At 40.5% G+C, this 26,731-nt stretch overlaps 1 protein-coding gene across 1 annotated transcript in view; it reads left to right on the forward strand.

Moving 5' to 3' along the window:
* The first annotated feature begins 493 nt into the window (after window positions 1-493).
* Window positions 494-26,731, forward strand: part of LNX2 (ligand of numb-protein X 2) — a 38,937-nt gene continuing 12,699 nt past the window's right edge. Inside the window, exons 1-4 of the mRNA XM_003203405.4 lie at window positions 494-616; window positions 13,354-13,874; window positions 21,877-22,112; window positions 23,794-23,993. Coding sequence (XP_003203453.1) covers window positions 13,474-13,874; window positions 21,877-22,112; window positions 23,794-23,993 — 837 coding nt within the window. The 5' untranslated portion in view covers window positions 494-616; window positions 13,354-13,473. The remainder of the gene's footprint in view (window positions 617-13,353; window positions 13,875-21,876; window positions 22,113-23,793; window positions 23,994-26,731) is intronic.

The raw sequence follows: 26,731 nt of genomic DNA on the forward strand, positions 1-26,731 counted from the left end.
TTTTTTTTTGGAAAGGCTGTGACTGTAGTAGGATTTGCGTAAGGTTTGCAGCACATGGCAGCAAGACAGAGAGCTGAGATGTCCTGTGTGTGCTGTAAAGCTGCTCTGCAGTACGCACGGAGTTATTGTAACTATTTCTGTATGACACCCGCTCATGCTCCCCAGGCATGCTTAAAAAATGAAAGCGCCAGATCCAGTAGACCTGCTTCATTATGCATTCAGGAGAAATTGCTGACGACATTTTAGCCCGCAGTTGATTGAAAATGTTAATGTTAGGTTTTGTGTTTGAAAAGGACACAGCGTAAGAGCAGCAGTGTTCTCCGAGCCCCAGCTACCCACGTGAGATTGGAAATCAGATGAATTTACTGCTGTAAGTAAAGCAAACCCTGTGGGATGCTGCAGCGGCTACAGAAGGGGCTGGCCTTAATTGCCTGGTTTTAATTGCCTGCTGGTGAATTAATTTGGTTGTGTACAGCAGCACGCCAACAAGCTTTTTCCTTGAAGTTCTCCACTGTCATGTGATAGACACCTCCTCCTCTGTGAGAACAGTAGCGTGTTCGCCCTGCCCTGCATGCTGGGCTGCCTCCTCTCCTCCTCTCAATCTGGGAATGAAAGGGTAAGAAGCAGCGAGGAGGGAAGGGGCTGCCGCGGGCTTTGGGATGGGCGTTTGGTGCCAGCTGCCCAGGGGCTCACAGGGAATTGGAGCTGGGTGATGAGGGCTCTGCCTCAGAGAGATGCTCTTCTCCAGAGCTGCAGGCTGGACCCTCCGGCAGAACTGCAAACATGAAATTCAGGAAATTCCTTAATTCAGCCTGTTTTGAGTGGGTAGGTGATTCTGACCTGAAGCATGAAGAGGCTTAAAATTAGATGGGTTGTGCTTTCTGTTTCTTTTTTTTTTTAAATGTTTCTCTTTCTGAGCCTAGTTCCTTAATTATATGTTTCTCTGATATTTTGAATTAGGTTGATGATTTGCAAGCATGTGCATGAATCATTTTCTGGAAATATTTGAGAATTCCAGCTCTGCTCAGTTGTAAAATCCAAGTTTAAAAATGCATTCCATGAATTACAAGAGATTTCTGACATCTTTTTAGTGAGAAAGACGTAGAAGTGAAATAAAATGAAATGTTTGTGTGGAGGTTAGCAGAGGTCATTGTATGTTCTGGCTGAAATTAAAACAAGTTCCTCTCTCACAGCTATTTGTATGGTTTGTAAATGCATTAGATGGATACTGAGAGCGTGGCTGGGAAATAAGCTTTTAAATGTGAAAGCTCTTTGGTCTCCTAGGATACGTGTGTAGTAAGAGTTGTACTGTTATCCATAAGGCTTTCCCATAGAGATGATAGAGACCCTGTTAAAACTGTACCTGGCCTTTATGACCACCTTGCAAAGAAGGTTCCTGATTTCATTGTGCTCTGTGTAGTGCATGCATGCTTTGAGAAATGGGTCCTCAGGTAAAGACTTTTTTCAAAGCAAAAGGAGAGAGATTCTTTTAAAAATAAAATAAGAAATGAAAGATCACTCATGCTTCTGTTTTCTTTTTGTTAATCCTGTTTGCTTTTCAGAATGCTTTGATAGGAAAAACAAAAGTCAAGGGCTATCGCATGTGTAGGTATTTTGAAGTAATCGTATGTAATGCTTTCTAGTGGAACTGCTTGTCTCTGGCAAATAATTCCTATTTCACTGTTTTTCTGGGAGTTGGGGAGGGTAAGGAGGGAGAAACCAGAGAGCGAGTGAGGTGCCAGCTCTGGCTGTTGGGGGGTTTTCTGGTTTAAGATTTGAAACTGTTGGAGATGTCCAGCAGTTTTGTCAAGTTCTTATATTTTTGTTGCATGCTTTGACCCTGCTGGCATCTCGGCAGGCGTGCCCTTCTCCAAATCCAGTATTAAAAATAAATAAATCCATCTCCCATAGCTTATGGGAAAGTTGCAGTGATTTATTTTCATTTAACTGGTGAAAAATGCAAGACTCTCTGTGAACCCTTTTAGGTTCAGATTTACTTCCACTTATTTCTAATAGTAAGCGTTGGCTGAAGCTTTAAGCAGCAGAATGTAATCCAAAAACAAAATAAGTATCAATTCAGATTTTACACTTAGTGAAAATCTCAGGTTCAGTTAAACTGGTTTGTGAGGATAAATTGTAGATATCAGTTCACTTATTTCTGGTTCCAAAGTTCAAGAAGGGAAACATACACAAATTATTTCCCTTAACCGAAGTATGCTTTATTATTGCAGTAAGTTTCTAGGGTAACTTCTAGGTTCTGTGAAGGATTTTGCCATTTTTGTCTTAAAATTGTTCAGCTGGGATGTCCTCTTCAGTTCTCTTTTCCTCAGATGTTTTTTCTTTACAGCAGCCTCCATTCAATACACGAAGGCAGACTAATTGCCTGGGAACTTGTTTTTCTCTTCTTATTCCATATGATTAATAAGAGACAGTGTTGTTTGTAGCAGTTAACTGCTTTTACATTAAGATGTCTCCTTTGAATAAAAATCCCATTGTATTCTTGACTGTATTTCTGGTTTTCAGGTTGCACACAGAATGAAGGCTTTTAATTATCCTATAGCCAACCTTTTGGTTCTTTAGAGTTTAATTTGAACGATTAACTTTTTAACTCTTCAAACCAGTGAAAATGAAGGCTGTTTTTAATTTTAATATTAATCAGCTGTTTACAGAAATGTAAACTTTTTTTTTCCTGATCCATCAGTGTCTATATGGAAGCTATTAACTGTAGAGCAGACTGGTAGGTTATTTGTCCTGTGGGAGATTTTTGCTTGTTTTGATGGTTTTCTTGCGTGAATTTCCTCGCACTTCTGTTATTACAAGCATAATGCAGAAGGGATCTGTCTTAGGATAGAGTGCTAACTGACTTTCTAGCTATTCTGTTTGGTGACTTCCAGGTGAAGGTGACATGGGTGTAGACTTTCTGACCTCCTGGACTGTTCCTGTAGGATCGTAGGCTGTCCTGAATCTGGTACCAGATTGGAGTAATTTCTCACAAGATCTGGAATCTGAACTAGAATTTTGAGAATCAACTTCTTACCAATGCCCTGCTTTGTATGTTATTCTGCTCATAGAAGCATAGAAATTTGGAAGTTTTCTATTTCCCAGAATCGTGGAATCACACAGGTTGGAAAAGACCTACAAGATCACCAAGTCCAACCATCAGCCTTACCTATTGAGCCCCATTACTATACCATGTCCCTTAGTACCACAATTACACATTTCATAAATACTTCCAGGGATGGCGACCGCACTGCTACCCTGGATAACCTGTTCCAATGCTTGGGAATATTTCTGAATTCGCCATCACATTAAGCCACCCTGGTGCTATTAACACATTTACTACCATTTCTGCAGCCGTTCTGAGAAGCAGGTGTCTGCAGCAGGGCTGGATGGCATGTGGCATTTCTAGGTCTCATTATCTGGATGCACAGGACTGCTCCCTTTTCATGGCAAGAGTTTGATTTCTGCCATGTGGATATTGGTCTTTATCTCTCAAAGACATAGTTCTCATTTGGGTTTGTACATTTCATAGTACAGAATTAGGTTTGTTAAGGCTTCTTGGATGGTGTAGCAATTCAAAAAAGGATTTGTGAATTTTGAAAAATGTTTTGTTTAAGTATCTGGCATAAAACGTGAAAACATTTAGCATGAGTTGGGAGTAACAAAGAATTATGGAAATACACGAGAGTTTGAATTTTTATTTCCTTGAATCTAACCTAACTTGTTGAGAAGTGCTCGGCTTGAAAAATGAGTGCTGTGGTTATGAAATGCAAAGTGGGTAGGTATTCCCGAGGCTGGATCACTCATCTCTTAAAGCCCTTTTTCCAAAAGCGATGGTAATGAAGTAATATCCCTCAAAGTAAGACTGGTATGCTCACAGCTGGTTCTTAAGGCTTGAATACATAGAATAAATGAAGAAGTGAAAACTTTATCAACCTCCACAGAATCTCAAATGCAAAGTTTTAGCATGCTGGGATTGGGCAGTGGCAGGAGGAGGAGGCTGGCTCCTGCCCAAGGTGACATGCTTCTGTCAGCCTCTTGCTGGAGCCATTTTGACCACGGTCAGAAAACCAGTGCCTGAAGTTAGGCTTCGGAGTGCCTTCTTTCCCCACAGTCTTCCCAAAGTGTGATGAACCACAATTTCCTGTTGAAGTAAGTGTCTTCTGTATGTCCTGCAAGTTAATGATTAAGTATCGGAGAATTTAGGTATATTTTTCTTTCATAATACCAGGCCTTCTTTTTTTAATGACTTAGCCATTGTTTGGTGGACAAGCAATTGGAAACCTCTCCTGCTGGATAACCTTCCCCTCATTGCTTTTAGAATGAGTGCCCTGGTCTGAGCACTTCTTCTAGTTTATTTCTTTGTGTATCTAAATACCTAATTTCTATAAACGGCTTCCAGTTTGCGTAGATGCCACCTATTGTTTGTCTCTAGTGTCACTTTTTCCTTTGATTTTATTATAGTTTGCACTACTCAGAAGACAGTGATTTTGATTTGTCTGCTTTTGTTTAAGAATCTTTTTTTCTTTTTTTCTGTTTAATGAGCCTAGAAAGAAAGTGAGCAGTTCAGCACTAGCTCCTCCATGTCATTCTTGTAAGGCGGAAATAGAAGATTGTTGTCAAATATTTAGCCCATCACTCATAGCAGAACTGTTGGGTTGCTGTAGGATGCTAACACTGTGCATCTTTGCTAATGCGTTCCCTTGAGTCTTGAAGGACTGTTTTCCAACAGTTCCCCTATAGAGGCAGTTTCTTTCCAAGAACGCTGTAACAGGGAAGGTGCTGCAGAAGCCAAACTGTACCTCAGGCATATGCATGAAAGCACTGTTATAAAAGCCTCCCTATTTGATTGGTACTGAAAACTGTTTTGTACACATATACGTGTGTAATATACATGTGCGTGCATTTGTATGTAGTCAGCCAAGCTAATAGGGAAAGGAACTGAAATAAACAGCTTACAAACAGTTAGGAAATAGAGAAATGCTTTAGGAAAAAATGTGGATTTCTGGTTTGGGGTTGTTTGTTTGATTTTTTTTGGTTGCTTGTTTTCTCATTCTGTAAATGCTATCCCTGTTTATCTTTGTTGCTGTGGAATTACAGGGACTGAAGCAGAGATGCATGCTTTTAGTTTGACTAAAAACAAGTGTGGTGTTGTCTTTGCTTGCCTGTTCTTTGTCACATTTATTTGTATAACCAGACTCAACTTCACAGGGTCAGCTCAGCATCCAGTCCCCTCTCTGAAACCTGTCTGAAGGCCTCGGATCAAGTTCTAGCCTAACGTGTATGCAAAGAGTTGTTTAAATACAAAATATTTAAATGTTGTTGTTTAAGATCAGAATTGAGACTACAAGTTCTATATCTAACATGCTGTTGTTATGTAAATTCTGATTATGCACAGAGCCAGTTATTTGCAGTGTCTGGGTGCAGAGTGCATGTATATGAGGTATGATACACGCATGTCTAGAGAGCTGAAGCAGAAGGTCCCAGTTGCAGGCTTTTATTTTTTGACGGATGTTCTGTAAAACATTATGGGAATGTTTTGAATAAATACTGGAGAGCATGAGAGTAAGTCTTGCAACAAAGCTGGGTCAGACAACTGGGACTGAAGATATCTTCTTTGCTCAGATCCATAGGTGTAGGTGTCCTCAGCAGAGCTAAACCCGCAGGCAGTCATCACCTTAAGGATCTGAGAGTCCAACAACCAGTCTTACTGGTGACTGATTCAAGTAATATCTGGTCCATGGCATCCTCAACTCCATCGTGGCACACCAAAGCACAGCACTGCTCTCAGGGGTAGGTGATGGCTCTCAGGGACAAGTGAGGATGGTTTTTAGGTGAAGTAGGTTCTCTGTTGGTAGTACCCATGCCAACAAGCAGTAAAGTCTCCTGGCTAATTGTGCCTGTCTGGGAAGCTTGAGTTGAACGCTGCTTTGAATATTTTGGCTGTGACATCAGAAGGTTGTTTTTTTCCTTCTATTTTGAAAAGCTGCTCCATGCTTATGCGGTGATGTTTTGTTAAAAGGGAGCATGCGTGGAGGCTGGAGGCCGGGCAGACTGGTCTGGGTGATGCTGTGGCTCAGGCAATTACGCTGGATGAGCCTTTCTGTCCAGACTACCCTCTGCACTTTTTCATGGACCTGCTGTGGGACCTACCCCATCCCACCATGCTCTTTTAGCCCCTTCCCCTCTTTGCTTGTATGATGACTGCCATGATCTAAGCATTTGTACTTTTACTGGACAACTTTCTTCTAGTTTATTTTTTTGTGTATGTAAATACCTAATACCTGTTCAGTAGGGAGGACCTTCATTTTTTAAATATTTAGCTGAGGTGAAGGCTGACGTAGTAGAACTGTAGTTTAATTTGCAGAATAATTCTCCATTTATCACAGGGGCTGTGGCTGGCAAGGGGCACCAGATGTGGCATGTCACATATGATGAAGAACAGAAGAGATGGGGCTGGTGTCTCTCTGAAAATAGTTCGTCCACCAATGTAATCACTCCAACAGCTTTTATCCCTCTGTCCTCCCATGAACTCCTGGCTTGTCTTTGCCATCAAAGCCGTTCTGAAAGCAATCGAAGAATGTTGCTGTCTCCTTGATTTTTTCCGCATTCACACCTGTTCTGATTAGGGCTTATTATACAGATGAGCAGCAAGAAAGCAGGGAATGAGAATAGCTCACCTCTTCCTTCTTTATTTTCCTTGAATTGCATCAGCTCCTTAAAATTCCTGTTAATCAAATCAAATGGTATCTGTGCACAGCCAGGAACCAGCTATGTTTAATCTAGTTAAGTGTTTTCTGTTCATCCGTGGAAGTCCTTGTTTCAGGGCAAAGAGCACAGGGGAGGGCTCTGCAGAAGGTTTAACATCTTGATCGACAGCTCTCTGCTGCTTTCATCTCTCCATCAGAAAGGGTAGCATGTATGTCAGGGGCTGTAGGACAGATTGCACTGCAGAAAAGAACCATACTGGTGGAACAAATGCTTTACTCTTTCTTGCCTTTCTCCTCTGCCCCATAAGTAAGAAGAAAGTCTTCTTATTAACTACTGAGTTAACTGTTAACTGTTGGGCTACTTCTGTCAGTGCTACTGGATGTAAGAACCCACCGGTTACAGGAGTGGTAACCAAATACTGCTCTTGCTATGTTCTTTGCTTGGAAGGGAAATTTGTCTTGAGCTCTACTGCCAGGTAAGCGTGTATCATTTCCACCTTCATTTCACTTTGCTGCTTCTTGTTTATTTTTCACCGTATCCCAAAAGGGATGCAGGGTCTTGGGAGATCTGGTGCAGAACCAGGCCTGCAGGTTGTGAACCTGTCATACCCATGGATGGTGCAAGACCTAGGATTTGAGAAGGATGAATCCCAGTGCCATGGACAGCAGTGGTCAGCCCTGCATATAGAGGAAAGAATAAACTCGATACCTTTCTCCTTCCAAGGACTTTCAGAGCTGTTTTCTGACCATCAGACTGCACAGGGCTTCCTCTCCTGTAGCTTGGTTTATGCCTTTCACTTCTTTCTTTTTTCAGCACTCCTCTTGTTCGGTATGAATATTCAAAGTTTAATCCTTATTTTTTGTTTTTTATTTATTGTGTAGATGTATCTTCATTAAAGATTCATGTTCTTGTCTCTTTTTCATCTATTTTGAGGTGATTTATCTGATGTAGCCCTCTGCTTGCTATAAAGAATAGGTTTCTCATATGGTTACAATCCTCATCCTCCCTGTCTTGTTTGAGACTGATTTGACTAAACTGAAGCTATTTTAATCTCCCTGTCCTGAAATAGAAGCCATTCCATTTGTGCTGTAGAAAATGGCTGCGTGATGTTCTTTGCCTGCTTTGAGGAAAAACCTTCTGGCTCCTTCTTTAATCTCTTAGAGCTGTTTCCTCCCATTTTGTCCAATAATCAGGGATCTCCAATTTTTGGAGCAGTGGTTTTGGGAGATGGGCATTACCAATCCACTGTCCAATGGAGAGATGGCCCCACACTTCGCAGAGCGTATGATTTCACCTCTCTTTACATCTTTGTTTGTTGCTGAAAACGATGCTTGGATCCCCAAAATCTCCTCAGTCAGAAGATGTAGCACAGATGTCCCCGTGCTGGATGCCCTGCCTTGGCCCAAGCATCACAGCCCCACGCAGCAGGTGCCCGGCCAAGAGTCACCCCTGCCGAAGGGAGCTGCTGCAATTAAAGCCCATCATTCCTGTTGCTGTGGAAACGCAGCACTCCACAAACACAGGTTCATTTTCCCAAATGCTCCTTTTTTCGCTGGCTTTAAGCAGGGCTCTGTTGGTAGGGATGCCATGCCAGCACCTGGCGTGGTGCAGGTGCTTGGGCTGCACAGGCATTGCCTTGGTTGAACAGAAAGACACACAAAGGAGTGACAGATCTGCCAGCAGAGGATTGTACTGTAAGCCCAGCACTGCCTTTTGGTGGTTCAGTTTTCTTCAGTCACAACTGGATTTAGTTTGATTATAAAAAATTCTGGTCGTTCTGCGGAATGACTTGAAAAATGTAGAAAACATAATCAGGATTCAGTGAAAGTGTTTATGGTGCATTAAGAGAAATCCGTTCAAGTCTAATTCCTGTACTCATCCCATCTCCCTCTGTTTTCCTGACTTTGAGCTACCAGATGTCATCTTTTGACATTGCAACATTCAGTTTTGTTTGTGTGTTCAAAAGAGTAGGAGTCAAACAGGATTACTTTCTCACAGTCTTGCACTGGAGTCGAGTTGGCTTTTTGTATTGGACAGCAGCAGAGCCCTTAGACATCTGGATAATTAACATGGATGTTGTGCAGTCGACACAAGTTGCTGGTTCTGCTCCGCTTGTTTGCTGTATGGCTTTAATCTTAAAACACAGATTGTATCTAACGAGCTGGGTCACGCTTTTTTGAAGATGTGGCATAACACTTTTCCTCTCTAAGGCTGCTTGCCCGCTATTTATTCTCACCGTGTTTTTTATTCCCAAGTTTCTGCTATCTTATGTTAGTCCACTCAAACTGTGGTCTGCTTTGAAAATAGTTCTGAATCATCAGTATGATGCTGTAATTCCTGTGAAGGATGCTGGACTGGGAACAAAGGACTAATTTTTCATGTTATGATGTGGTTTAAAGCCATGAATGTGACCACTGTCTAGTTTCCCTCTCCCATGGCTTGTATTCATCTACTCCTGACTGCTAAGGGATGCTCTTTACAGCTATAGCATTTGAGCAAGGGGAATTTAGAAAACATGAGATCTTTTTCAGCTGGGGTACCTTAGAAGTGGGGATGTAGTGCAAGACCAAGAACAGGCTTCAGAAATCCTGCAAATTTGTAAATTGAGAAAATTTTCCTAAAACTCAGGATGATGACCATGCTACCATCCAAATTTAATAATAGCGATATTGGAACAATTATGTGGCAATTACAAATCTATCTGACCAGAAAAGGATGAACTCAGAGTCGTAGGAAGCCTTTGTAGCAGTGATAATTTCTTTCCATCCAGTTGTTTTGTTTGATTGGTTGTTTATCATGCCCATTCAGACGGAAGGAATAAACATCATGAAATGTAATGTAGGTATAAAGCCTGTCCTTTAATGCTTTTGGAAAAATGTGCCAAACTTCTCCAAAGAATGTTGGATGAGCCAATAAATCAGACCTATAGGAGGCCTATGAATAAGGCTGTCTCTTTCAATCTAAGATTGCTGTCATGCATGTTCTGCATAAAAAATACATTAAAAATGCACAGTTGGATGTCCAGTCTTGCTCAGTTCCCAAATGAACTGTGATTTAAAACTGAAAGCAGGGCACTACCTGCACTGTTATGCTATAGTAATGAAGTCCCAGGTGAATTATTTTCTAGGGAATTGCTTGACTTGAAAACCAGACCTGGCTGGCTCTTTTACCCTCCTCTTATTCTTTTTTTTTTTTAAATTCAGACTATTTTCTCCTGTTTGCAGCTCTCCTGAGCTGAAATCAATCCCGTGGAGCTGGGGACCTGCAGTGATATGAGAGACAGCAAACAAAATTAGGAATGCATAAAGAGGAACGAAGTACTGTAATATAAATGGCAGGGCCCTGGTGCTGTGTATTTCAGGAATACAGTGCTTCTGTGCCAGGGAAATTTAGACCCTGCCTACTATCCTGATCATTGTTTGGACTATGAATACTGTGCTTGTGGGCTTGGTAAATCAGCTGTGAGATTTTGCACTGGGAACTGCCTGTGGAAAGCCTTGGCAGCTGTGGTATATGATCAATACAAATCCAGTGAATAATTCCTGTTATTGAATATGCTTGGCCTAAATGCAAAAGCAGCACACAGCAGTGCTGGAGTGATGAAGTCTCTAGGTTTTCTTTTGTTTGGGGTGGCATGTGCGTTTGCTTTTGAGGTTTGGGGTTTCTTTTGACATTCTGTGTTGTAATAGACCATCTGTTTCTTGCAGAGAACCCTGCTGCAACACTTGTGCTGTTCAGGGGAAGAGAAATCAAGGCACAAGCAAAAGGGGAAGATCAGGGGAAGATCAGCAGGGCAGTTCTTTCTGTCAGAAGGGTTCTGCTGGCAAAATGGAACCAGTCCTACAGGACATCTTTGAGCCACAGTCAGATGTTCTTATTCAGAAGGCTGTGGCTTTGAGCTGTGGGTCTGTTTGTCATTCCCTTCTCGCTGCAGCCTGCCACACCACAGAAGGGCTGACAGATCAGCTGCAGAAGTGCTCAGGTTTGCTCATATGATCTCTATTGATCCCTGGCAGCAGCGACACTGGGAAGCAGCTAGAAGTCATGTCAGCAGCCAGCAGAAATAGATCTGGTTCAGCATGTCTGCCTGTGGCCCTGGCTGCCATTGGCCCCTTGATCCCACCCCAACTGGCACTTTGCTGTCCCATTCCAGCTTGTCCTGATGATGTAAAAGATCACGGTGAATGCTGGCTCTCTCAGAAACTTTCCTTACTTTAATTTTCATTCAAAATCCTTAATAAACTGTTCAAAAAGGATTTAATTGCAACCTTCTAAGAGCCTGGTGCTGGAATCTTTGCAGCAAGTACGCCACAGGTACATTTGCTGTTCGGCACTGCATTGTGCTCTGTAGAAGGTTGTGATGTGAGTAAATCACTTCATGGGGCAGAAGTGCTATAAACCTGGTCCTTTTAAAAGGGGATGGAGATTTCAATTGGGTATGAGGAGGAGGTTCTTTACTGTGATGGCAGTGAGCCCTTGACATAGATTGCACAGAGAAGCTGTGGATTTCCCATCCATGAAGGTGTTCAAGGCCTTTCCTTTCATTTTCTGCCTACAACAGGAGATGAAGTGTAAGGTCCCCTCCAACCCAAACTGTTTTGTGCTTCTATGAATTTGAGGTACTTGCTGTTAGGAGTCTGTAACTGGAATACCCCTGGCTGGTGTAGAACCTTTTTTGGCAACTTTGTTACGTGGAGAAGGAGGAGAAGTCCTAATTTTCATGATTTGGAGCGGTTTGAACAAGGTATCATTGTCCACTTGTTTACACAACACAGTGTCAGGAGGCTTTCTGAGCCCCTTCTGCATGCCCAGTCCCTACATACTGGTCATGCTGCGTGGCATGCTGTGTGGCAAAAAGATTTGGTAAAGCCCTGAATCAGTGCAGCGTTTTTCTAGAACATGGAGCTCGTTTCTTTTGAATCTGTTAAGGAACAGTCATTAGGTGGGTCTCATTCCTTTTGTGTTTATTTTGGAGCAGGGGTGTGTGGTTAGAGAGCTGTGGTTTGTGCGTGAGGGCCCTATATGCTGGGCTCCTTATCTGCTTGGCCGTCTGCATTTTTACATAATACATTTAAGGCTGGTTTTGAGTAATCTCTTTTGGGGTCTCATTTTGCATTTGTATTCTCCAGTAACTAAGAACTGCTGTGCTATTCCCTCCTGAAATCCTTTCCAGAAGGTGCACATTATCTGCTACAAGGCAGGGCAATGAAGAGCATCAATTTCCACAGCAGAATAGAATCCTGGATTACAAATTACTATTTAATCCTTTTTGCGTCAAAGGATATAATAATCCTCGCAAAATGTGCTCTAAGTCTTATGCTTGGCTGTGTGAGGTCAAGAGGCAAAAACTGAAACAGAAATTCTCTTAAAATGTGAGACATAGTAAAATGCATGTGCTCCATGTAAATTTTGGAATGCATTTATGACTACATTCAACAGCTAAAAATAAAGATTATGGGCTGGTGCCTAAGCTAGTGGTTTTCATTTCACTGCATGCTTGCTACTTGTCTGTTAGGATACAGTCAGTCTCTCTTGAGTGTTGTGAATTTGTAAGAAAGAATTCAGGCACAAAATAAGCATCATTCTAGTTTGATTTTTATTTTTTATTTTTGAATGAGATTATTTACCAAAACTAACTAATCAACAGGGCTGTTAAGAGTGTGAGAAAGTTTATTCTGTTTCCTAAATCATTCAGTTACAAGATTCAAAGAGTGTTATTTCATATGGGAGAGAAAGATAAATAATGTTGGGAAGGTTAAGGATTTATGTTTGAAACTGTAAACTAATGGCTGCAGTTTCCTGACCATGCAGCTATTTTAAAATGGGCAAATTTTAATAACTTCAACTTAGTTTAGGAAATAAATCCTATAGTGGCAGACTTAGAATCCTTTGACTGACATGATTTTTGTCACACTGAGTATGCAGAACAGGTTAGTTGTTTGGAACCAGTGGCTTGATATGGTTATTCTATTGTTTGTTTTTATTTCTGGCTTCTAAATCAAATCAAATGTGTCATACTGGATAGAACTGGCCCCTTTCACTGTGTAGGAATTCACAGACAGAACCTGAAGGTAAAGGGTGGCATATACTCAATATTATTAATGGAAATAACAGGGCAAGCAATCATTTCTGTTATTTTTAATATTAGGTATTTAGACCTTTAATGTGTAATATTCCACATTAATGTGCAACAAAAAAAAAAAGGAAGAAAAAAGAAAGAAAGTGGGACCAGATTGCTGAATAAAATCCTAATCGCATATTGAAGACCACCTTTAATTACATGGTCATATAACCAGTGTTCCACTATGGACTGTCTTTGTGCTAGATGCTGACTGTGTGCATCTGGTGTGACACTGCATAATGTGATGTCCTTGCTCTCAGCAAACTGCTTCTCTTGCAGGTGAAAACTGTGCTCTGGAGCAGCTGTTACAAAGCTGTGAAATGTTTCTCTCAAAACGAATTGTGCTGGTGTATTTTTCAGTGCTCTCTTCCATCACAAATTTACAGAAAACAGAAATGTTCTCTTAATGGAACTGTTGTTCCTTAGTGGATTTTGGTAAACACAGAACAAGTCAGTAGCTCCAACAAGAGCTTTCGTACTTTGTGTCACATCAATAATTTTTACTTCCTTATTTGTTGCAGAAAGTGATACTAGAGTGAAGAACGGAGGCCACCTTTTCTGAGGCTGCTTCCCTCTAGGATTTGCAGGAGCAGACCGTCCTATGAGGAGGAGGAGGACACCTCGGCGTTCCTAGCTGCACGATGGGGACGACAGGTGATGACATGGCTTTGGCAGAGCAGAACGCCTCCTTGAACCCCTTGTGCTTCGAGTGTGGCCAGCAGCACTGGACGAGAGAGAACCACCTGTACAACTACCAGAATGAAGTGGACGACGACTTGGTCTGCCACATTTGCCTTCAGCCCTTGTTGCAGCCATTGGACACTCCCTGCGGTCACACTTTCTGCTACAAGTGCCTAAGGAACTTTCTGCAGGAGAAAGATTTCTGCCCGCTGGATCGAAAAAGACTCCATTTTAAACTCTGCAAAAAATCCAGCATTCTCGTTCATAAACTCTTAGACAAGTTACTTGTTTTGTGCCCCTTCTCATCGGTGTGTCAGGAAGTCATGCAGCGGTGTGACCTGGCGGCACATCTCAAAAACAGGTGAGCCGTGCAGATGATGGGATTGGTAGACTAATACTTACACAGATTCATATCTCAGGATCAAGTGAGGGGCAGAGGGAAGCGACGGTTGGTGTGGTTATGACATCCACAGTACAGCATTGTAGGAAATGATACTGAGCCCAGCCACAGTGCTGAGTCCATTCTTGGACACTGCACAGCAAGAATATCAGGGAACATGTGGAGAATCATGGGAGGAACAAGGTGAGTCAGCAGGAGTCTTGGAAAAGTGAAAGGAAATGGGGTTATTTAAGGTAGAGGAAAATAAAGACTGAGTAGTGAGGAGCAAGGCAAATGCAGACCATGTCTGCAAAGATGAGAGAAGCAGGGCAGTAGGAGCAAAGGAAATTTAGTTCAGATTTTAGTTAAAAAAAACCTTTATAATGATCCAGCACTGACATAGATTTCTGGGTAGGATGGTTGTGTATTCCGAATTTTAGAAGTGCACAAATACATTAAACAAACTATTGTCAGGAATAGTTACAGCAGCACAATTTTTCCTTGAAATAGGCAAATGGACAGGGTGCCTCTTGAGACTCTTGCAAGACCTATTTTTCTGTTATTCTTTGTTGTTCTGTTTTAAACCCGTTCATAGGTTTAGGAGCTTATTCTGAACCGTTAATCATTTTATGTTTCTTTTCTTTTATGCTCTGCTACCCTAATCATTTAAATAGTGACAGGAGGGCATGACAGAAGAAGAGGAAATATAATTATCAAGTTCAGGTTTGAGTAATATTTAATATTATGTAGACTAGCGCATTTCATTCTTCTGACAAAGAAAAGTATCCTTACTGTTGGAGGTACTTGCTATGTGAACATGTTTCATTCTTCTGTTTAAAGCATGTCACTTATCTTGATGGACCAATATTAAACTTGTTCTGAGGGGTGCATTTTAACTGCTTTGGTTTTCTCTGTGGTTTCGGAAGGTACTTTCAGTAAGCAAATATTTATTATTTTATTATATGAGCCATTAACAAAAGTTTGAACATAAAACTCATGCTAAAGCTAAAACATGATGTAATTCATGAGTCAGAGCTAAAAGATTTTCTGCACATCTAGACAAAGTAACATTTTTAAACTGATAGGAGATCTAAGAAATTACAAGATGAGTATAGTGGGAAATTACATTGAGGAGGAAATAATGCATTCAAAGGAAATGCCTCTGCTTTCAAAGGATCCTGTTCACATAAATTGTTTCTGATATCAGAAAATATGTCCTGTGAATAACTCAGTGTGATAGGTGCATTTTCACTTTCAATTCAGCTCACATACTGTGTTTAACTTGGAAAAGCTATGTTCATTTTGCGGAGAGAGGTTTCAGAAGGGCATATAGCTGTCTCTACAAAAAGCATCAAAACCAGAACAGTAAGCATTGTGCATCTCTGTTGCATGTAGACAAAATGTAAAAGAAACAAAACTCAGTGTGTGAGCAATTGTCAGCAGTGTTTGTAAAAACAAGCACATTGCCTGGTGAGTCATAGCAAAAATGGATGGTACGTGGCCTCTTTTCTTCTCCTCAGTCACTGTACTGAGACAAGAACTTTCTGTTTCCATCCCACATTAATTTAATCACGGGTTTTGCTCTTACATGCTTTGTTTTATTTTAGTATGATAGTTTGGGTTTTTTAAACCAGCCTGAGCTTCAGAAGTTGCCTGTTTCATGTAGAATGTTTCCTTGCTTGGTAGATCCCTGTGTTTGTCCTTGGACACCATGACATCTGCAAAAGCTTCAGAGCAGAGGCTCAGAGGGAGGAAAGCAGTGACACAGTGTGCAGTGAGCACAGGAGAGGTTCCCTCTGTCTCCTGTTGCTCTCTGAAGTGCAGAGTCTCTTAAGCCATGGGCCTCCTTCTGCCCTCAGTTCTGTCCTAGCTTGTTCTACCTCCCTGGCCACAATGAGGCACTGGGTGAATAGTGATAACACCTGGAACATTCCCCAGCCTCTGTTGCAGGCAGGAGCTGCACCTCAGGCCCTGGTGCTGAGGAGGCTCAGGAGAGGTATGCTTTGGTCAGATACTGTTTCAGCATAGGCTCTTCCATCTTGCTCTAAGCCCAAAGACTTCCAGAAGCTGAGAGGCCAAGAAGACGGTGGCCGTACAGTCTGGGGTGCGAGTGGAGATTGCTGGTGTTTGTACCCACCGCAGGGACATGCACACATGCAGCATCCTTTTCAGAGAAGTACAGGTAATAATGAGCAGCCTTTCTTGTTGTTTTTATTCTTCTCTAAATCTCCGTGTTTCCATGGTATTTTAGGCATGTTCATTTCTTCCAGGCAGATGACTTCTGATCTATACGATGACTTAGAGGGAGCTGGAGAGACAACCTGTTAGGTTTATAATCCTAATATTAAACTGATTTGATTTTGATAAGAGCCAGAGTGTTAGTAAGATTCTTGCTGCATATTCGTTTTATCTTCTGGTTTCTCACTGACATTTCCCTCAGCTTTTCAGTCCATTTTCCTTGTCTGCTATCTTTTTGAGTGACATTAGATCAGTTTACTTGTATTTGGAACACTGTGTATGCTCCCTTCAGATATATATGAAATACTTATTTTCCTAATGCATAAGATTATTATGAAATCTGCATGAGCTGAGTCACTGGCTTTTCCTGTTTGTCAGATGAAAAAAAGCTTTCAGTTCAGAAAGCTGCTCATCTTGAATTCCTTCTGTTGTCTCAGGATGCCGATGTGCATTTTGAGTACATGGTGATTTTTGGTTTTCAATTAAGTTTATTTGCAAACATCTGAACACCTGTAAATTATCGCTGCTGACATAAGATGTGTCATTTGAATTTGATTTTGTAAGGATTAGTGAATCCAGTAAAATGTTATTACTGGTTATTAAATGTAGGAAAGAAATACATAATTCAGCATCATTACTATTTTCAGTATAGATTAATATAAATGAGTCTTAGTAAGCACTGAAATAACTAGCTTGTATTTTCAAGAAATGAAATCTGATTGGTCAGTTTTGGAGGTTAAAAAATATTCTCACTCCAGTTTTCCAGGGTTACTGCAGTCTACTCTCTTTGAGCGTGGAAGCTTGAGAACATTGAGAACATAATATCCACCAGGCAACTTGGAATGCAAGGTTATTGCAAGTTGCTCTGGAAATAAGAGGCATGAGACAATAATTTGATTGCTTCATAATCACTAATTGCCCTCATTGTACCTTGATGCCTAAAAAAAATATTCTTGATTTATTAATTTTTCAGTTTTGTCAGGCTCATTTGGGAAATATGACTTTTGAAGTTGAACATGGAGTAATTTGCCTTAAAGGAAACAATGCATAAACAATGTCATGCTGTACTGTTTTGCACTTTTGTCACTTGATCGGTAAGTGACAGGTAAGAAAAATAGGTAATGTTTAGCCAGGTAGGTGCCAATTCCACTTCTAAATATCACACAGTTTATCAGAACAAAATTCAAGGCAATTCATAGAGCTTTTTCTATTTGTGGTTTTGATTCAATTAATTCTTACAGATGAATCAGTCCTGAACAAAATCCATTCCATCGTACAAAACAGTATTCCTAAATTTGTACAACTTTTTAATAGGAGGGTTAAGTATCCCATTTATGCATTTGTTTTGAGACAGGCTTCAATTTTCCTCTCCTGTGTTCTGCTGTAGTGGTTTAAGCTATCGTTTTGGATGGAGGCATTTTACCAAATGTTTTCATGTTGAGGCCAACATCCAGGCCAGTTTTGTGGAAGGCTTCATTTGAACTTCAAAAAGGATTATGTTTTCTGAAAATGATGAAATGTTTGAACTATTCACTGTGTCTTGATCAGCATGCTTAATATACAAATTTAGGGTAAGAAGATTACATGAAAATCATTTGTATAAGCAGGAAACCTTATCATTCAAAAGTTTGGAAATATCAGTTATTCTAGTGTTCATTATAGTGCTTCTGAGCTATTTTTTCTCATGCTAGCTGTCCCTACACTTCTGTTTTTAGTACCAAGCAGATTGAAGAGCATATGTAACATTTAGCCTTCTTCTGAGCTGTCTTTCCTTACACCTAAGTGGTAGATAAGCAAAGTATTCAGAGCTTCTCCATACATACCCCATGGATTCTCTCCATTGCTGGAAAAGAGAAGGATCTGTCTGTGGTTGGTTTCTGCTCTGAAGCTGCCTGGTTTCCTATAGGCTCCTCAAATCATTAGATGTGAGAGACAAATACACAACAAAAGCCCTCTTCTCTGTGTGTTTTCCTAGGTCTTAGTCTTTTTTGGTTCACAAGTATAGTGCCGCCTTTTCTTTTTTTTTCTTTTTCTCCCCTGGCAAAAGAAAAACAAAACCCAAACACTTAGCTTTCCAAAGAGGCAACGTGTCTTACTCTGAATTGCAGCTGTAAATCCTGCCAAAATCACTGTCTAAGGTCATTTTGTTGGCAAAGTTTTATGAGCAATACCACAGGCATTTCAGCTGCTTCTTTGCAGTCTTTGGAGAGCGATTTAGTGCAACTGTTTTGAGGCCATTTGATGTGTTTGCTTTTATGGAACCTCTATACTGGGCAGAAAGTGATGGCCCAAGTTACAACAAAATCTTTTCAGTAGTCACTGAGCAAATGTGTTTTTCAAGCCCTTGCTGTTATTCCATGGAATTGTAAACTACATCTTAATTTTGTGTGAAAGCTCTTTTCTTTGCAGAGAGAGAATGCTGCTAGCGTTCCAAGAATTCAGCTTTTACATGAGACACAAGCAGACTTGGCTGCTTAAGAAAATATTTTTTTTCTCTGTCTGATATTGATCAAAAGAAGTTCAAGGTAAAATTTACACTCTGTCAACATCCAGAACTGAGCTAAAGCCATTCCTGCTGCTGAGTGGAGGAGAGGAGGGAGTCAACAAGAAGCTCGTTTTACATCTCAAGAACAACTGCCCTTCAAGTTTCCTGATAAATAGCATCTCTCGATGTGCTTTGCTGGTTGCTTCAGCATTTCTACTCTTAGGTATCTAAAGTCATAAAGTAATCACTCACAAGTTTTAAAAAAACAAGCATTGCTTTCTTCTCACTCTTATTCAAATTGTTCTGACTTTGTAGGTAGATATGAAATGCCATTCCTGGAAGAGATATTTCAGTTTCAAGCTCTTGTTTATGCAATTTGTTGTAGGAGAATGAGTTCCTATATCCATAAAAAGAATCTTTGATGCTAGCTTTGAACCTGAGGCATCCATCTGTGTTCACAAAGCTGCTACAGGACTTTGTCCTAACTGCTCTTTATCTCAAACATTTGGCAAAAATAGTGTTAGTAAGGGTGTGCACCTTTAGAGATTTATTGGCGCTTGTTAACTCTTACAGCTGCTTTATCGTCTCACTGTTTGTGAATAATGCATTCCTACTGCTAATAAATATATTTTTGTGTTGCAAGTGGAAATGAAAAAGCATCAACTTATGTGCTTGAATACCAACACTTGTTTTTGTTGCTTGGTGTAGACGGCATGTTATGTTTAAAGACCTAGCAGTTGGCATGGTGTGACTTGATGTGTCCGCTAGACAGCTACCTTTAAGGCTGTGCAGTTCTACAGTACCAGATTGAAAGTCTTAGTCCTCCAAAATCACCAATTCATTTGGGGAAGAAGGGGAAGAATCTAACAGAGTTAATTCTGTATTGTTCTCTTTTTTACCTAGTTGCATAAAAGTGATTCTGTTGAACTAAGTAGGTATGCTCAGGATGTTCTTTACATTTCTTGCTGTTAGCCTTTGAAATGATAATGAAATATCATCAGCAAAAATAAACCTCAAATCTATTTATATTTCATATGACAGCTTTAATCAGCTGCCAGACAGTGATGGGGGAATGTGCTATGTGAACAAGAGTGGGGAGAACCTGTCTATGGTTTGGAAAGCTTTGACAGAAACAGGACACTTTCAAGGATGGGTTTGTTCTGTCCTGTTTTATTTATTTATTTATATTTATTTTTGAACACCCCCCCAAAACCCATAGGTTTCCAAGGTGAGTTTTGCCACCTACACCAACTCCTCCATGATCACAGGCCTTGTGAACAGGCTGTATTAGGGCTGGCAGCACGCTACTATTTTGGTAGAAGATGTGGTAGAAGGATGTATCATGTTCATAGAAAGTGGCTCTGATCTTCTGTGGGACTGAAGCATCACTGTGTGACAGTGTCAATTTTGAGCAATTCACTTCTTTGCCTAAAATTAGCCCTCTTGTAGCAGAGCTGTTCAGGGACAGTACAGACATGCAGCATAAGATGGCTTTGTCCTGAACTTGTCAGAGCTTGCAGTGAACAAGATGTTTCTGCAGGAGCCTTAATTCTTCACACATTGCTCAAGAGGTGAATGATATTGGAGTTTGTGCTTCATTCAAGTAATTTTCATCTTTCATGCTTGCACTTTCTGAAGTTTAAAGAGCAAGATGTCCAGCAGGTGTGAAACTCAGAATTGTCTTGAGGAAAACCCCAAGAAATGATTCCTTAAAAGTGTAATTTCATTGTGTTACCTTTTAGGCTCTGTATTTATGCATATTTCACATTTTTATTATTTCATTCTTCTAAACATATATCACAGTATATGTATGTATATATATATATATACACACACACATATATTCACCTGTAAATATCTGTCTCAGTTTATGTATGTATAACTGCTGGAGTGGGATGTCACAAAATCGGCATGAGTGTTTATCAAAATTTCTCAGATCTGAGTAGCTTTGTTAGCGTTTCTTCAAAATCCCTCATGTCAAAACAGTCTAACCCTACAATTATTACATCCTTTTCACAGAACATCAGTACATTTTGATTCTCAGACCACCCCAGTTTAACAGGTTAGAACGTCTAGACTTCTGATGTCTTCAACCCTGTCAACACATTCCTTATCCTTTTGCAGACATGAATAATTTCTCCTTTTGTTATAACAATCAGTCAAATTCCCAAACAAGGAGTTCTTTTAAGAACACAGTTCCATTTTTTTCTGACAGTGCTACGGTATGAACATCTTTATGTGGTCAGCAGCTCCCAAAGCAGAAGCCTTAGGAGGGACATCAAATACTATAAGACATGAAATATCAGAAGCTGACAAAAGTGTGTGACACAGCAAAAATAAGCTTGATGTCCACATCAGTCATTTGCAAATAGATGTAAGACTGTTCAATAAATGAAGGCTTTCTATCAATTTGCAACATTGCAGCCCTTCTTTACAAAAAAACTTTTGTAGGGTTTTAAGCATAAGTGAAGAATCATGGCCTTAAAATGAACTCATGAAAATCAGGTTATCACAGAAAGAACAGAATGCTGATGGGACATTGCTGCTTGGGGGAAAGCAAATACTGGATCTCCTTTGTGAAATCAGTAAGACAAAAAAAAGGATGAGGAGGAGAATGAACCTTTGCTGACTCAAGAGGTCATGAACAGAGAACTGTTACTTGTGTAAAACTTTTCACAGAAACTCATGGACAAGTGTAATGTTTTTCAGTATTTTAATACTTAGATGACAGTCTAGGTAAATTTCGTTTCTCTCTTCCCTTCCTGAGGTGGCCACAAGAAAATGTAATGCTTCTTTCTTGGCTTAGTGGGGCTAAGGGTGATAACTCCAGTGGGTGCTCAGAGATGCCCTGAAACAGGGCTTTTGTACTGAGCCTGTTCAATCTTTTCAGAAATGTTTATCTTGCAGAAGCTGAAATATACATAGCAAAAAAAGTGCTCATTCAGAGTGAATCACAGCACATTTAGTTCCGGGCAGGAACCTACATAAGGGAGACTCTGTGAAGTAAGCTGTATCATCTTAGTCTCTGTCCGCTGACACGCATTTTGGCCTTAAAATCATAGAATCGTAGGTCAAAAGGGACCTTAAAGACCATCAGGCTCCAACTTCCTGCCGTGGGCGGGGTTACTTGACACTAGATCAATCCAGGTTAACATTTATGACTTGTTTAAAGCTGCGGCTTTGAGGAAGTCTGATGTTGCTTGACGGAGAACTGGCACTGTGGTTCTTGCTGCAGATTTGATATCCGTGTTTTCTTTGCAGGTGCCCTGGGGCCTCTCACCGAAGGGTTGCCCTGGAGAGGCGGAAGGCGAGCAAGCTGCAGGCTGAGGCTGAGGGTGAGGCCGGGCCGGGTGGGCCAGAGCAGCCCAACAGCGTGTCCCCAGATGCAGAGCAGAGCAGCGTGCCTGCTGAGCAGAGCTTTACTCCTGCACTGCCTGCTTGGGCAGATGAGCCTGGCATCGACAATCCTCCTTTTGAAGAGAACACAGGAGCAGACAGTATGTCCTCAGTTATCTTTTGAGATTGCTTATCAACTGTAGGAGCGGTTATGGTGTCAGAGCTTGTCTCTTTGGAAGACTGAATGCATGTTTGTTAGCTTTTTCTTTTCTTTGCTCTTTTGCAATTGAGTGCTGGTAGGTTTCAGTTATGGGCACATGTGCAGCTGAGCTAGAATAGCAGTTCAGAAGGAAAGAAATATGTATGTGTGTGTTTGCTGGATATCACAGTGCTGTATGCTACACCGACACCCATACATTAGAATCGCAGAATCTTTAAGGGTGGAAAACACCTCTCATCTGAGTGCAATCGAGTGCAATCATCTGCCCATCCCCACTATCCCCATTAACTACACCAAGGAGGTTGTGGATGCCCCATCCCTGGAGGCATTCAAGGCCAGGCTGGATGTGGCTCTGGGCAGCCTGGTCTGGTGGTTGACGACCCTGCACATAACAGGGGGGTTGAAACTAGATGATCATTGTGGTCCTTTTCAACCCAGGCCATTCTATGATTCTGTGATCTCTAAGTACCACCACGTCTATGCAATTCTTGAACGCTTCTAGGTACAGCGACTCCACCACCTCCCTGGGCAGCCTGTTCCAATGCTTGACCACTCTCTCAGACAAGAAATTTTTCATAATATGCAAACTGAACCTCCCCTAGCAAACAAAGCTTCATTCCAGTGATCTGAGAAATTCTCCCTGTTCTGGATGTTGAAAACAGGAATAACGTGTAAGAAACAGGTATAGTCCAATCCAGAAGCAACACTTACCACAGTCTATAGCGATGCGGCAGCTTCGCTATGTGGTCAGCCACTAATGGAGGTTCATTATGTCCTGTGAGCAGACAGAGTAGAAGTCTTGTTATAATGAAACTCTCTCTCTAAGATAGTTCATGTCAACCTAGCAGCAGTGAGGCCGAAGCCATGTGTTTTCTGTAAAATTGCAGCAGTTGTTATCTAAGATGAGATTTCTTTTCCCTTCTCCTTTGGGTCCCCACTGGATCAGCAGGCTTCCTGCACACCAAGTGCTGCCCTGCTCAGCCCAGAAAGTAGCTGAGTAACTCCTGCATCCACTCGCTCTGGGTTAGCAGTAACACCTCTAGCGTCTGGGATTTTAGAGAGGAAGCACTCAGCCTTGCCACAGAGGAAGGTGGTCGTTTCCCCTTCTTTCTTCTGTGTATCTACCATCCCTTAGCATCCTCCTTTGTTGTCTCCATGCTTGCTTCAGAAATGGGCTCTTTCTTGGCGCCTGTTAGCTCAGTGGAAGCACATGATTTATATAATAGCAGCTAATGAAGAAACATAGTGAAGATGTGCTGTGGGCTGCAAACTCAAATGAATTTTTGCTGTTGTCATCATCATCAAATGTGAATACATTTGATCAAACTGGAAATGTTTATATAATAAAGGCCAGGAGCCAAAAGTTTCAGAATATCATTTTCAAAAAAACAGTTAACCTCAATTTCACGAAGCATAGATGCTGCTAATTTACTATTGATTATTTCTAATGATCTAGCTGAACCAATAAATAGCAAAACTAATACTATCACAGTTGTTTAGATTGTGAAACCATTGTGTGCCATGCTCTATACAGTCTTCTGCCAATTTGCTTTATTGAAAGTGGATGAGGTATAAAGGATATTAATCTTTTTTCTTTCTTTCTTTTTTTAAATAATTGGCAGCAAATCAACAGCCACCTACCTTGCCTGAGGGAGAGATCACTACTATTGAAATTCATCGGTCCAATCCTTATATTGAATTAGGAATTAGCATAGTGGGTGGCAATGAAACGCCTTTGATCAACATTGTTATTCAAGAGGTTTATCGAGATGGGATCATTGCCAGAGATGGAAGACTTCTTGCTGGAGACCAAATACTTCAAGTATGGAATCTAATTACATATTCTGTTTGCTTACTTACCATTCAGTCATTGCAGAACTGCCTGCTAAATGAGATGGGAGATTTTCCTTGTCTGACTATGTTGTGTAAATGTTAGCTTTGCAATTATCAGTTAGAAAGCCAATTAATACTCAAAGCAGAGCCCGTTGTTCTAGCACTTTTGGCTATGATGTTTTGTGTGGTTCACAGGATCAGCCCCATAGAATTAATTTTTCTCCTCTTATCAATTTTTAAAACATGAGCTTAGATTTCTGAATTTAATTGTTGTGGGGCTTGTTCTTTATCTCTACTCTATGCGTGCTTTCCAGAAAAACTAAAGGATGCTTCTGGCTAACAAGTTAGCAATGTTTGTTCCGTGTAAAAAGCAATTCATATTTTCTTAGACTGACTTTGTCTAAGTTGTTATTTTAGTGTCATTTCAGTGTTATCTTTGAACAGCCCCAGCAGCTGATCTGCATCTTTCAGTATTTATAAAAATATAAAATCAATAGTATTCTTCACTGACATAATTTGAAGCAAAGTGCTCTGAGTATTTTTTCTAACATTTTCACAATTGGTTAAAATTTACGTTAGTTATGATATAATGTGTATTTTTGTTACAGTTTTAAGTAACAAGCCAAAGGTGGTGTAAAAGGATCTAATTCTATTGATTTTATCATAGGGGAAGGAGCTAAATGCAGTGATCTGTAGACAGAATACTCTTTAGAAGAATGACAGTAATTGAATTCTACATAAACAACACAGTCCTCCTCCTTTTTTCTATTTTGGAATCGTTCCACCTGAAACAAATACATTTCCATCATTTAAAACTGACTTCACTAAAAATGCTTGCTTTTGATGTGATAGCCTGAGATCAGTCCAAAAATAGCATCAACCCTTTTCATTCCCATTTTTTTTAAATCTGGGAGAGAAAAGTAGCTTAAGCAGTGCAGTTATACTTGGAATAAAATTAGTTTGCACTTCAGAAAATAGAAGTCCCTTTTGAAAAATGTATCTTTTTCCTCTTGTTGATTGTTAGGAGAGCAGCTGGCCAGGAGTAATGCAAGGGTCTTCCAAAATGTTGCCTTCTTAGCAGGCAGTTGAAGGCACTGATTAAACACTCCCCAGTTTATTCCCATACTCAAGGGCTCTCATTGGTTGCAGAATAGGGACCTTACCACCAAAGCTTTGGAAATTCTTGCCATTTGGGCAGGTGTCAGTTATAGTTTCCAAAGCCGTAAGTGGCAATAAGTTGACTATAAATAGGATTTATAAGCAGCAGTGTGTTCTCCCTATCACATGCTGACACTGTGGCTGTCAGATGCTAGGAAGGCGTTCATCAGAGTCCTTTTGTCACGATGAGGATGAAGTGTGGGAGGTAGAAGCCAAAGTTTTTTGGAAGATACATTGTCTTTATAGCTTCACAGTTGCCTGGGCTGGTGCTGAGTTGTATTAAAATTATCAGGCTTGGTCTGTACAGACTGTAATTAAGTAGAGAGTTAGATGCAGTTCAGTACATGCTTCAGCTAGTTGTTTCTGAAAATGTCTTCAAAGACTTTCATGAGAGGCAAAGTGCTGCAACAACACCAGAACAGACTGCAAAATGAAGCTTAGCATTTTACTTGTCCAGTCAAACAAGAAGTATTACCCTTTTAAGATCTAAGAGAGCAGCATTTAGTAACTGGTACATAAAAGTGCGTGTCGTGTGCAGCATACAGGTAGGTGCCTAAAAATGCTCTACAAATGGATCTTTTTGTGCAGGACTGTGACAGTAATTCACCTAAGATATGGTCTAATGAGAATCTGTTTTCACAAGGAAAACTAAGTCTGTTTTATTCTGAAATTGTGGACTGCTTTGTAAAAAGAAGAATTAAATTTTGTTGCATACATTCTTCTATGCCCTTTGCGTGCTTCCATGTTTTATACATCTACTTTAGCAAGCGACAGCTAAAAATAAAACTAAATTTAATTTGAGAGCTTTGACAGATGAGCCCTGGTGGATTTTGCTGGTGGCAGCTTTAACTGTTCTTTCTTCAAGCTGTGCCTCCTCTTCCTCTGCTCAAGGTGACAACCTGTCTGGGGCAGCACTGGACAGGATATGGCCAAATTGTTTGAGATTGGCCTCTTGACACCCACCGCTAAGCTCAGATGTGTGATGGAAATGTTATGCTTGTTGTACAGAAATGTCTGAGTCCTTTCTCTGCCTAGGTTTTGGTTGGTGGCTGTTTTTTGTTTGTTGTTATTCAGGTTGGATTTTGGGCAGGGGTTGGGAGCAGGTCAGTATGTGGGTATTTATTTTTTATAGTTTAGTATATTTTTTTGTATTTTGATAAATACTTGGCATTAATTTTAAAATTTGGTATGCTTTTTTTTTTTCCTAAAAAAAAAGTATTTATTTCTACTAAAATTGTGAGGACAGAGGCTCTTCCATCAGGGCACAACAGTATGTGCCAAGGATGACATTTCAGTGTTAACTTTCAACCCCTACATGATACACATACTGCTTTTGTGTTATTTTTGTGGTGGTCCTATTTTCAGTTAAATCTTATTGTACTATAAATTTTTGTCTTGGCTGTAGTAGAAGAAATGACTGAATATAACTGATCTTTGTATAAGCGGGCCACATAACAAACGATTCTTGTGTATAGGGAGGAAGGGCTTAGTCTGTTTTTCATTTACAACTGACTTAAACAACACAGGCTGCAAATCTGAAACCTCACTGAAATCAGTGGAAAAAGTCCT

This window comes from Meleagris gallopavo, chromosome 1, assembly GCF_000146605.3.
Source record: "Meleagris gallopavo isolate NT-WF06-2002-E0010 breed Aviagen turkey brand Nicholas breeding stock chromosome 1, Turkey_5.1, whole genome shotgun sequence".
NCBI lineage: Eukaryota > Metazoa > Chordata > Aves > Galliformes > Phasianidae > Meleagris > Meleagris gallopavo.